Source organism: Manduca sexta, unplaced genomic scaffold (genome assembly GCF_014839805.1).
Source record: "Manduca sexta isolate Smith_Timp_Sample1 unplaced genomic scaffold, JHU_Msex_v1.0 HiC_scaffold_3127, whole genome shotgun sequence".
In the NCBI taxonomy this organism is placed as follows: domain Eukaryota; kingdom Metazoa; phylum Arthropoda; class Insecta; order Lepidoptera; family Sphingidae; genus Manduca; species Manduca sexta.
The window spans coordinates 1,171-14,330 of NW_023594161.1; the positions used below are offsets into that span (position 1 = coordinate 1,171).

The 13,160-nt window shown below is 39.1% G+C and overlaps 1 protein-coding gene across 1 annotated transcript; it reads left to right on the forward strand.

The window, feature by feature from the left end:
• Nucleotides 1-2,437: 2,437 nt before the first annotated feature.
• LOC115442034 lies at nt 2,438-12,764 on the forward strand (the record flags this gene model as incomplete). Its single annotated transcript, XM_037446519.1, is given in 20 exon segments — nt 2,438-2,592; nt 3,286-3,454; nt 3,762-4,013; nt 4,257-4,505; nt 4,833-5,056; nt 5,058-5,090; nt 5,399-5,454; nt 5,457-5,539; nt 6,021-6,161; nt 6,487-6,592; nt 6,595-6,642; nt 6,794-6,865; nt 7,022-8,176; nt 8,179-8,219; nt 8,222-8,342; nt 8,345-8,419; nt 8,422-9,161; nt 9,163-9,753; nt 10,061-10,237; nt 10,448-12,764. Coding segments are annotated over 20 exon segments (4,743 nt in total), but the record flags the coding sequence as incomplete, so codon positions are not given.
• Nucleotides 12,765-13,160: the final 396 nt, after the last annotated feature.

The window sequence follows — 13,160 nt, forward strand, 5'->3', positions numbered from 1 at the left end:
GACAAAATAGTGACTAGTTAACATTGTTAGAAAGACTTCAAATAACATGAGATAGGTAAAAACAAATCGCGTGCAGGACGGCTGTAGTATAAACGGATATTAGACAATAACGGATATGTAGTTTTACGAGGACATAATAGTTCGCAAACTTGTAATACAATCCCCATGGACTCATTTTATTAAGTGTTGTCCTAAACAGGCGTTTGAGTGTCAGCGGGGGCGTAGAGGTAGCGAGCGATTTATGCAGATATTGTGTGATAAAGTCCGAGCATTTCCTTCGAAATATAACATAAGTAGCAATTATGTGTAGAGTGCCAGTAAATGTGATATTTATGTGCAGATTGAGATAAGTTTAAGCTGCGAGTTTTTGCACACGAATTTGGTGTGAAAATACTCTTTTAAACTGTCATATTTAAACACATAGAAATATTTCATACCCTTGGGTGTACCTAAGGGTATGAAATATTCTTACTGTACCAAATACCCACGATACATCGTGGAATATGAGTTGTTTGGGGAACGCTAAATATTAAGTAAGATTGCAGCTTATTCCCGCTGTTAATCTAACCACGTCTTAACAACAGTTACAATCACTAAAAGAAACTTTTTTATTTATCATACTCGACAATGTGCGGTGGCAACAAATGTTTGAACAAGGGGGCACGAGGGGACTGAAAACATTGCGTGAGGGGGGGCGGGGGCGCACGCAAGTTCACCCGCCGGGGGACAACCCCCCGCGAGAATTAAACAAAAAGAAACGAACAAAGGCTTCCGTTCTTGTGAAATCCTTTTGTTTCTTAACCTGAAGATGAATCTTTGTAATAGTAACTTTTATGTAGAATTATAGAGATAAACTTTCGTTATTTTAGGATTGGATGGAGTTAAAGCAAATATTTGAAGTGAGTATTGCTGTCTGACTTCAAACATAATTAATGAGTTGTGATTTCAACTTCTACTGATGATATTTTTTATGCTAAATAAGTGATAATATTTTCCATATTTCATATATCATAATAATGCCTTAATTTTCAAAAGGTGTTCTTCTGTCTTCGAACATCACTTCCGTAACATCGTTTGTACAATGTTTATTGAAATTTATGATGTGATGTGATATACGTACACACACACATTCACAGACTCAGAAAAATGTAAAAGGTAGGAGTCTATAGCCATATTCGACACAAATTCCAGAGTCCAGGTTGGTATTGAGCAGCAGCAGGATTTGAACCAGGGACCTAAGAGCATTGTTGTACCGCGTACGGAATACAACCACGCCACCGAAGCAGTCTGCTGTTAGGCAGCAGTAAAATCTGAATATCACTACTCATCCCTAGCAATTAAGTCAGGGCCCAAGGTCCTCAAAATGTAAACCTGCCTCCGTACCTGAGTGTGATAATACAAACCCCTATAATATATTTCATGATGCGCCATTTGGGTCTCCGTTACATCTAAAGTGTGCTCGTACATCATAATCTCAGCTGTTGAGCTGTAAATGTTTTATTTAGATTTGTTTTATCTTGTTTTGTGTTCCGTACCCAAATGAATGTTTGTTTCCTCTGTCAGGAGTACCCAAACTTTAAAACTAAGCTGACATTGTCTATTAAATTTTTAAAGGGTTCTACCTATCTTATGGATCATAGAGCGGACTGAAATTTTCACAAAATACATATTATATAGCAGATAATGTCTTAAGTAAATTAGTCCCGAAACTTACACTGTATGACAGGCGATGCTGCGAGCCAAAGCTATGAATTATTAGTCAAGAATTCGGTTCCAAGCTCGCCATCATTACGAGCCAAGACAAAGGAGCGTCCGTCTTGAGACCCAGTTATTCTGTTTTATTAAAAAACCCAGTTTACAAAGGAATGAAAGAAAGCATTCCTTGACGGTAATATTGACGGACCTATAGTATGAAATTCTGTAGCATCCTCTTTGCTTTAGCGAAGTTTGTAAAGTGAAGGGGAATTGTAAATGTTTTTGACGAGTTATAATGAATTTAATTATACCATAAAAGATAATCTTTTTTGGAATCGGATAAAAAGGGTATAGCTAGGTGATGATCGTATTCATCGAAGTAATATATTTGGCTTTTACCATAAGCTATTGTTGGCGGTATTCACGTAAACCAGTATTGATTTGTTTGCATGTTTTGATGTTCACTTATTATACATAAAATAAAAATAGTGATCTTCAGCTTATTACTCGATGATGAACCTATCGCTTTGTCTATGTTTTATAGTGCGTTGGACCACTTGATAACACCAATCATAGTTACTCCTTAACCCGACACTATCTAAAACGAAAACACAGCCAGTTCAATTTTGTAATGTATCCAAATTGTCGACTTGACTTAATTTCAGTTACACTCTATAGTTTTGGATTAAGGTTTTACCCAACTTATAAAAATCGAACAAAATCTTTATCCAAATAACATAAGGTATATATTTGCAGTCACATCACGCGCACGGCGAGCTGGTTGCCGCCGGCTGAGAGCTGGCCAGTGGGGAAGGATGCCCAGGAGCAGGAGGAGGAAGAGCTGCCTTATGGATGGGAGCAGGCGCTGGATAGCCGCGAAAAGCCATATTATATCAAGTGAGTTTTGGGCGGAACGGTGGGAAGAGCTGACAAGTATTTATTAGATTACTGTACTGAGTATTCTTAATGAAAATCGGGCCCCATAGTCGGTAGTTGCCACGGCTCGTTTTGCAAATTCAGATCAAGTATATTTACTTTAAATTCGATGCACTTACAGCTGTTAATATAGCAAAATAGTTTAGTATAGAACTTATATAATTTTGCTATAAAATATATTTGAGAGAGCTACCGAAGACTGGAATAAGGGGAAATTCTTTCATCAGTGTACAATGTAATCAAAACTTGAGAATTCTAACCCTAACTAAATACTAATTTCAATTGAAATATTCAATTTTTTTATCTAAAAGAAAGTTGAGCCTTGGAAATTCATTTTAGGGAAGAAAAAACGATTATAGATGCGGACACAAAAGTTTAAAGGCGATTTAAATTTTGAATAGGTTCACCTTCTTTTGTGTGACTGTACATGTACTATAGAATCTATAATAATATAATATAATAATATCAGCCCTGTATTGTATACTGTCCCATTGTTGGGCACAGGCCTCTACTACTGAGAGGAATTAGGCCTTAGTCCACCACGCTGGCCTAGTGCGGATGGTAGACTTCACACACACTCAAAATAGGATCTATAGTAGAATATAATACCACTGACATTTATACTCGTAAAAAGGCTAAACAATTTTTCTTTAGCCATATCAACAAAACTACAACATACGTGGCGCCCGAAGGATGTTCGTGCGAGTCGCCACCAGCGCCTCGGGACGTGGTGCTGGAGAGAGAGCTCGGCTTCGGCTTCGTGGCTGGCTCGAAGCCTGTCCTCGTCAGATTCGTTACTGACAACTCGCCTAGTGTGGGGAAGGTAAGTTGATTTCATAGTTACTTTTTATCAACAACAATGAAACTGTGTTTAGTCAGTGTTCTAAAAGAAACAGAAATAAGGATTTGTAAAATGCTATTTTCAAATAAATATAATGTGAAAAGTACTATGTAAAACGAATTAACCCGGCACTAGGAAGATAGCAAAGCCGCCATGAGACACACAAGAGCTTTTGGAGATTTCGGGGATTTGGACTGATTATATATTAATTAAGCCATTTAAGATGATAGAGAAGTATAATTTTAAAAGACAGTCTGAGACTCCATCGTAATTTTTCCCCTTGTTAAAGTTGGAGCCAGGCGATCAGATCCTTTGCGTAAACGGAGAAGACGTGAGCCTCGCTGCCCGTGAGCATGTGATATCGGCAGTACGCGCGTGTAACGAACGCGTGACGCTGCGAGTCTGCCAGCCCGCCAGGAGCGGCAACCCTGCCAGGCGGTCCGCCATGCTGTCCGCCGCCAAACGAGCCAGGTTGCGCGCCAGGCCACCCAGGGTGCGGTTTGCTGATTCTGTGCAGTTGAATGGTGCGCCTATGTACCCGGTGAGTTTATGAAATATATAATTGAGTTCAATATTAAAAACACTTGAGAAGACAATGAAATTAAGAATTATTTGCTGCTAAAAAATGTTTTGCTCCCAAAAATATTGTCTTACTCAATCCGAATGTTATTTTAAAAGTTGTTCAAAATCTGCCAAGAACTAACAAGTGTCATGTGTTTTTTTAATGATTAACGTAAATTATCACATCAAACAATCAATATCGTCTAAAAACTCTTGTTTTCAGCCATCAGCATTCTCCCTAGGCGATCTTTGCTTACCTCCAATGGCGAACGTGCTCAAAGTTTTCCTTGAGAACGGTCAAACCAAATCCTTCAAATACGATACCACCACGACCGTAACAGACGTGGTGACCAGCCTCAAGGATAAGCTGTGCATCACCGCCGAAGAGCATTTTAGCTTGGTGGTGGAACATGTGAAGAGTTTGAGGAGGAATAAACTGACGCTTTTGGACCCTAAGGAATCTTTGGCTAGGGTAAGGATGATTCTAAAATTCATTGATTTGGCCTAGAAATGTAGATCTTAAAATTGTTCTTTCATGTATGCAAAGTCTTAATAGATTTGGTTGTTTAAGAAACTTGATTAATCAGTAGACATTACTTCATATTTCTTATCCATCAGCTATAGTTGATATATGGTCGCTAGTCTTACAGAACTGCTCAGCATAAGCTTCTAGCTGGATATCTATATTGACGTGATCGAAACTCACTACATTCCTTTTGCTTTCTTTATTTATGTCTGACAATATTTTAAATGCTATCAGTCTGTTAATAAAACCACAACAACATTAAAATATTTCCAGATCGCGGCGCGTCCCGGCTCGCACAAAATGCGCTGTCTCTACCGCGTGGTCTTCATGCCGACGTCAGCTGCTGAACTGGCGCAGCGGGACCTGGCCGCCCTGGACTACTTATACCTGCAGTGCTGTAACGACGTCGCCCAGGAGCGGTTCGCGCCGGAATTACAGCCTGAGGTCGCCCTCAGGCTCGCGGCTCTGCATATGCACCAACACGCCCTCGCTAACAATCTCGCCTGCCAAGTTGACTGTTAAGGCTGTCGAGTGAGTATTTTTCAACATTTTATGGATGTGGTCAAGTGTTTTGATTTTGATTTCCTACGATATATACATCTGAAAACTTACTAAGACTCATTCCTATATTGTGTTTCGTATTTAGCTTATGTGTAAATATTAAGAGGATTTATCATTACAGCAAAGATATCAAGATCTGAACTAATGATATTAGCTGTTTAGATCTTATTCAAACGATTACAACACCGACGCAACGGTTGGTTTCACGGTTACATGAATCCGATGCCTTAACCATATACACCTCTGAGTTATAAACTTCTGAATCCTTCCATTTCCAGGAGAGAGTTTGGCCTGGAGCGGTTCGTGCCGAGCGGGCTGCTGGAGAGCATGAAGCGCAAGAGTTGCGGCGCCTCGTCGCGCACTTCCTCAAGCTCAACTCGCAGATGACCGGCAGCCAGCGGCAGCTCACGCAGTTACAAGTAAGTTCACATGGGAGAGTGTCAGGAAACATTTTAGTGCTTTCAGAGACAAGACTAATAGCCCAGTTACTAAAGGCGGAGATGTAAAAATTGCTAGGAAAATTGTTCTGTAGTTAACAAGCAGAAGAACTGATAATTACGTATGTTCTTAGTCTAGTATATGGACTGAAACCCCGTGAAGCCACTTCCATTCATATAAGTCGAGTTTCGGGGTACCGTGAAGTAATATCCCAATATTAACAAGAAGCTATCTTCGCTGTACAGTATGGAACTGGTTGCACACCTACTTTATTTGGCAATCATGTACTTGCAGGCGTCTATTCAGCAGATAAGCTAATCAGCTTATCTTCTAACCAGCCTAACCAGGCACATTGAATTGTACTGTGGTAGAGTTAAACAATATTGCGCAAATACCTACTGATGTAGCTCGTTCTTCTCGTCATTCAATAAAATGTATCTAATTAAAAGTACGATGTTTCAGGCGAAGCTGCACTACCTGGACATCGTGTCTGGGCTGCCGAGCTACGGCGCCAAGTGCTTCAGCAGCAGCCGGCCCGAGCGCGTGCTGCTCGTGTCGCCGCGCTTCGGGCTCAGTCAGATCGTCGGCCGCGGCGGCTCTGTGGTCAGTGTCTGTGTATAGTGTACGAAGGAGGATGACCTTACTAAGATTATGTTTTCTTTAGTGCTTTACTAGGACACTTCTTAGTAGGACTTTCACAGCAATTGCTTTTGAAAATAAGTATATGAAAAGTTATTTGTATTAGGACCTGTGTTAAAGCTGTCTAAAACGGCGTAGACTTTATGTATTACTATTTTATCTATTCTCAATGCGTGTTTTGTTATCACCAACCATATCGCTCGCTTATTTAGATTACGTTAATTTGACATTCTTCAGTCACGTGACTGAAGAATGTAATCTTAGGAATATATTAATGAATGAATTCCAGCCTCAAGCAATCGCCTCTCTGGAAGAAGTGGAAGGCATCAGAGTCAAACGCGAGTGTGCCGCCAGCGCGGACGTGGCTATTTTTCTACAGAGGGACAGGGTCCTCGCCCTCTAATGGATGAGAGGGATGCGGCAGAGATGCCCTTGTTATTGCTGGGTAAACTACCTCTTAATTTTCACATCATAAGCCAATCACTCTATTTTTAGGCAAAGATCTGTTTTAAAATGATTGGCATTTAGTTAAAATAAATTGAGGTTTCTTATCATTTTCATGTTATAATTTAATAAGAAATATTTTGTGTGTTTTAGATATTACCGTCTAGCGACCGGTCGAGATCTTAATGTTGAGTTAGAACGGGAACCGATGACAGAGGATATAGGTAAATAAGAATAGTTTTATTCCACAATAATTATATAATCATCATTATAACGAACCTCCATTTTGTAAACCATCTCCTTCACAAGAGCCTACTTTTGTACACAGATTTTATCACATTGTATGGTTACTTAAAATTGGTTCGCTTCATCTCTTACAGCCCCACCATACCTGTCGCAACACAACGTGGTGCCGGCAAAATGGAGCTATCTGCATTACGACGATCCCAACGTTTTATCTAAAAAGCATTACGCGATCTTCAGCATGCCGCCGCCATACCACTCCACGCCGGACCAGAGCAAATCTAATCTGGATTCCAACATGAACAGTAATATCACAAACAAAAATAGCAACAACTCCAGTCCTCTCACTGGATACGAACCCAAGAGTGGTCTCCTAGGACATGACGTCCACTTCGAGAAATGCAAGAGAAGCGATGACTTCAGACTTTTCGATCCAAACGATGCATGCTATCTGGACGATGGCATGGGCTTTGATCTTCAAAGCGTTTTGTCTATGGAATTATTGGAGAACGCGAGCAATAATCCGAGGTTAGTAGAAGCGAAGAATGAAGCAGTGTTGAGACGAGTGGCAGAGATGCAGAAGTTAGTCGAAAATTCTGAGCAATATTTGACTGAGCACTGTGATGTTTATGGCGAAGATATATACCGTGATGGCATGATTAGAGACGAATTTGTTGGTAAAGAAACTAGTGTTGATCACGTTGAAAGCGACACTGAATCCAATAATAGTAGAATGTCGTCTGCTGACGATGCGCCTGGCATACTTAAACATAGCGATTCACTGTTACTTCTAACAGAAACTATAAACCAAGGTCTTAATGGCTTGAATGTACAAGAGACTCCGAAGGAAACTAATAATGTTGCTTTAACAACACGACAGTCGCAAGGTCTTAGTGCTATTTTGAATAATTGCGGACTAACTGATGCTCTATTAGCTTTGAATAATGATCTTTGCCACTCAGAAAGCGATAATGATTCTTTGTATACACCAACAAATAGTCCAATACGTAGACATCAAAATAAAACCACGAATAAAGCAGTACGAACCAGTTTTGGTCTTCATAGTCCCGACAATACTCAAGATACGAAAGAACCCAATCTAAAAGAATATTTAAAACAACTCCGAGAAAAGAGTAACAAAGAAGAAACTGCTGCGGCAGAATATCCTTTCTATTACCAAGAGAGCTTAGTTGATAATGACGTCGAGCTTATAGATTTAACACTTATCCCTCCTCCACAAACGCCAGATGAATTAGACAGTGCTACACAAGTGCCTCAAATTCTACCAGTTGTTCCCCTTCCTTTGCTGATAAGGAAGGCTCGCAGGAAACCCTGACAGGGGCACCAAAACAGAACTAGAAGAATTTATAGCTAATGTTACTATACAACCACCAACGGTGAAAGTCACTCCTGCAATCGAGTTAACACCCGAAGAAATAATGTCATACATCATTCCACCGCCCCGGGCTCAAATGCTTCCACATTAGATAGAGATCAAGTAAGCTATGTAAATCAAACACAAATATTAGAAGCTAGGGGCAAAATGCAATTGAAAATATAAAGCCTTCAAACGGTGATGTAGTAAAAGGGCAGTTAAGCGTTAGTGAAATTAGAAATATGTTCGCAGCAAAGACTTTGAGTGAAGCGAGAAATAGTTTGTTACTTAAAGATAAGAACAAGACTTCTTCGCAAACTAAATCTGATTCTCCTAAGGGCAAAAGAAAAAGTATATCGGGAGATAAACAATCTAATGGAAACGCGCATGTGATTGAATATCCAACCGTAGAACGGAAAGGAATGTTCTCGTGTTGTAGCAAAGATAAAAATAAAAACGATGAAAATAATGAAGAAACTGAAAAAGTGGAAACTCAGATACAAAATTCAGACTCTATGCCAGACGTTTGTGAAATAAGACCGCCGCCCAGAAGAAAAAACTCTGATGTCAAGAAACCGCCGGAAAGACCTCCGAAGACGCCGCCCACACCTGCGCCGAGACCTCGATCTAACTCTTTCACCTGCCTCAACAACGAATTAACCGCAGTAGAGATCAGGAGTAATCACTTTAGTACCCTGAACAATAGGAAATTGAACTACAAAGTAATTTGCGACATCAATGAGCAAGCGATGCAAGCGCCGCAGCTTCCTCCAAGACTAGAAAATAAAGTCCTCTCTCCACCACCGCCTTTGTTGCTACCCCCCAAGAAACCACCACTACCTCCGGTACCAAGCATCGAGGTTCTTCGGATGAAGAACTCCCAGAAACAATCACCGATTAGGAAATCCGGAACAGCGGTTGGCGAGCATCGGTTCTCCCCACTTCCAACGTAACTTGAACACGTATAGAAATCTAGAAAATGAGAACCGAGTAGACGAAGAAATACTGATCAGATCAACCCCAAATTACAGCTCAATGACGCTGCAGAACCGTCACGTAAGGTCTAACTCGGAGACGAAAAACACCATACTGAAAAACAAGGAGATGTCAACAGCTCTATCTCTGTGCTCTCCTCAGATGAACAGGAGATTTAGCAACCGACCTGACCTTCTAAACGGTGCTCCATGCGACCAGAAAGTGTTCAGTCCACCGCCTGATCGTAAATCTTTCACAGCCAGTCCTACTCCGAAGGTGAACCACGTGCGGTTCAAAGATGACGTAGTAGACGATATCCCTACCCCGCCGTCACCGCCTACTGTGAAGTTCCCGGAGTTCCAGGCCGGGAATAACGGTCATGTGTCGATAGAGAACTTGCTGTGCAAAACGGAAGTGGCGGTGGACGGGCTGTTGCAGCGCTTGCACCAGGTGGCGCAGAAGTGCTCACATCAGCACGCACACGGCGGTGGAGAGGATATTGACGAGATAAAATTCCAGGTGAGTTGGATTATTAAAAGATTTTTATATTTTATACTCCATGAGATGACTAGCAAATCCTGTAGGTGTATAAGCTGGCATATAATAAAAGCAACAACACCAAGAACGTTACTTTACATGGTACTATGTGGTGTGCAAACTGTATATTTATGAAACTCCAATAAAAATGCCTTACAATGATTAATAACTTTCAGCTTAACATCCAATAAAGTACGTATGTTGTCCAGTTATTTTACTAGATATTCAAATATCCTCTCGCAGCTTTAGTTATAGTTTAACAATAACTTATTCTTGATTGGTGTTGCAGCGTGCCCGCAGCGAGCTAACGTCGTGCGCGGTGTCGCTGGTGGGTGCGTCGCGTGCGCTGGTGGGCGCGCTGGGGGGCTCGGCCGCCGGACCCCCCGCTGGACCCCCCGCCGCTCCCCCCGCCGCCGCGCTCGCTGACTGCCTCACGCCGCTCAGGAGACTGTCCGACCTGGCACAGGTATGCAGATCATAATATTTAAGGTTATTTCGTTTTTATTCTAGATAAAATGTAGGCGATACTCCAAAGTTAAAAGTTCCAATTACTTTATTAAAGTCTCTAACACTTTTGTTCAGTAAATTTTGTGTAAATGTAGTGCTCCATAAATCAATGCTGGTACATTCAACAAGGTATTTTGACCTCTTTCTTTTTACATTTTGCCCTTTCCAGGCTCTCGGTCGGCACACGTCATCTCCACTCCAGACCAGAAACTTGGTTTTGAGAGTGCACGACGTGACAGCGGCCTTCAAAGAACTAGCCGGTGCTGAAATGGCTCAAATCATTCACGAGCACAACGCGAAGAAGACACAAGGCCAGGGCCAGGACACCAGCTCTACGCTGGAGGGTCAGCTGGCGCTGCGGGCCGAGTGCCTCGCTAACGTGCTGGCAACGCTTCTCAGAAGCTTAAGGGTATTTTCTCCATAATTTAGCGCGTAAAATAGAACATAGGCAATGGCAGCTGTTTGCGGCTTCGTTGGTAAACAATATCGTCTGTATGATATAGTAATTTAAGTTATATAGTTTTTGTTGAAAAATATAACCGTTACTAAAATGAGACCAAATAAAATTAGGTACGTTTTTTTTTGTGTGTAGAAAATTTAAATGTAGTTGGCAACACTTGTGTTAATTTTAGTTGTAGTGATGTAAATTTTAACATTCGTTCACTGTTTATCTTTGTTATCAGTTATTGTGGCGTCTTTTTATTCGGATGAATGGTTTTAACCAGGTTCGTGGCAAAAAATTGCGACGCAATTAAACGTCTCAAATGCCTTGTTAAATATTCAATATTCAGAAAACAAACTAATTGATTGGAAATGTATAACTCACTGAGATGATATTAGTATTAAATAACTGGAAATAAATAATTAAATTATTAAAAAACCTAATCTCAACAACTTACGTTTAAAGTAAAATAAACACTTCAAAGTTTGGGCACTGCTACGCCAGAATCTCGTTAAACATTGTTAAAATCCAATACAGAACGATTAGACGGTAGCTCCGTTTATGACTTCTATATTAAAAGTGTTACCATAGTTATTAAATAATTTTACCAATACATATCTATTTACACGACATTTGTGTATATTTATTCTTAAGGATGTGTGATCGGAGGTGCAAAATTTCTTAATCTTACCGCCTCATCTATAAACTTAATTAAATTGTGTTAAACATTTTTGTCTCTCTCTCTTATGTCAAATGATCTGAGAGTGAAAAAGACAACGACAATTTGATTACCGATTAAAAATGTTTATAGATAAGGCTTTTAATGTCTAACTAACCATATCTATATAAATACACTCCATTAACCAGTATAAACATGCGATTAAAGTTGGTGTTGCTAGCTGTTAAAATTTGTTCTTCGATGTTGCCAGTATTCGGTAATGCTGATATTCATATATTGGTGCTATTTTGAATGAGAATGTGTAAATTTTTTCAAATTGTGATATTGTTGCGTTGGTACCCCATTATGTTTTTTTTATCGCAATGAATAGTTCGTAATGTGCACCAGTGATTTGAAACTTACTTAAGACATTTATGTGAATTTGCCCGCGTTAAACTTTTATTACGAGCCGGGATATGAATTATTCTCAAAATATATAGCATCTACTTCATTAAAACTCGAGAAACTAAACAAATTATTCATCCTTTCACAGATGGACGGCCATATAAAATTCTGATCTATACTTTTAAGTTAAATAAACATCTCAAGCGCGGCGTCCACGCAGTTATCTATACTTAATAAAATTCATAGATTTTCCGTGTCTGTAAATGAATAGTTAAATAAGTTTATTTTCACAATGCAGTAATCTTAGTCAGGGATACGCATAAATCTCTTACCGCCTGTTGAGTACAATTTTACCTTTTCTGTTGTTCCAAAGCTTTTTAATAGGCCAAAGACAAGATTTTCTATATATTTTATTTTTAACACATTTTTTATTTTTAATTTACGATCATTCCTTCCTTGGCTTTTATACTTGGCATAGACAATCAGATTTTATTATTCGACAAATGTAAAAATAAAAAATAGATTAAGTTTTGTCGGTTTGGTACACAGCGTCCGTATTGTGAAATTAATATATTCAGCGTTTAAAGCATACTTATAGATTGTAAACTTATTAGGGCTTACTTCATTTTATTAATAATTCTTCATAAGTGTATTTAAATTTGCAATTACTATGTAATTTCTACACCATAGTGCCAATATTTCGTTGCATGTACGTATATGCTTCCATATATTATGTAATATGCAAGTCATTACGTGGAAAAATAAAATAAAATTACAATTATGTTCATAAAAATTGTGTATTAACGCCATCTATCGATGCTTAGGCGAACTACGTTGAAATGTGTACCAGATGACAAAACTATTGAATATGTATAAAAATAATTAAATGATATACAAACTAACATTGTATCACACTCCATTTATTTATTGTTCTGAATAACATATACAATGCATTTGATGTAATAAACTATATGAAAATAATATAAATCATGTTTTATTTTAAAATACCTTTTGCGCCTGAACTGCGTTTGATTACACTAGGTTCGGCAGACTAGATGGAGAGCTGATAGACATTTTTGAGAAAGTGTTTAGAGGCAATGAAAACATTGTTAAAAACTTGACAATATCGAATAATGTAATGATAAAAACTATATCATTCGTTTTTTTAAAACGCCGACAGTCCTAGCCAAGAACCGAATGCGTTGATTTTGACAAAATACCTAGTCTTGCCATAAATATTGTAATAAAGAAAAAGAAAATTGTTAACTGCAAATAACATTTATTACTTTTACAGTGTGTCAGTTTAATACATAAATATAAAACAATTAAAAATATAAAAGCTTATTCGAAGTGGTCTCCATTGGCTGCAATACAGTC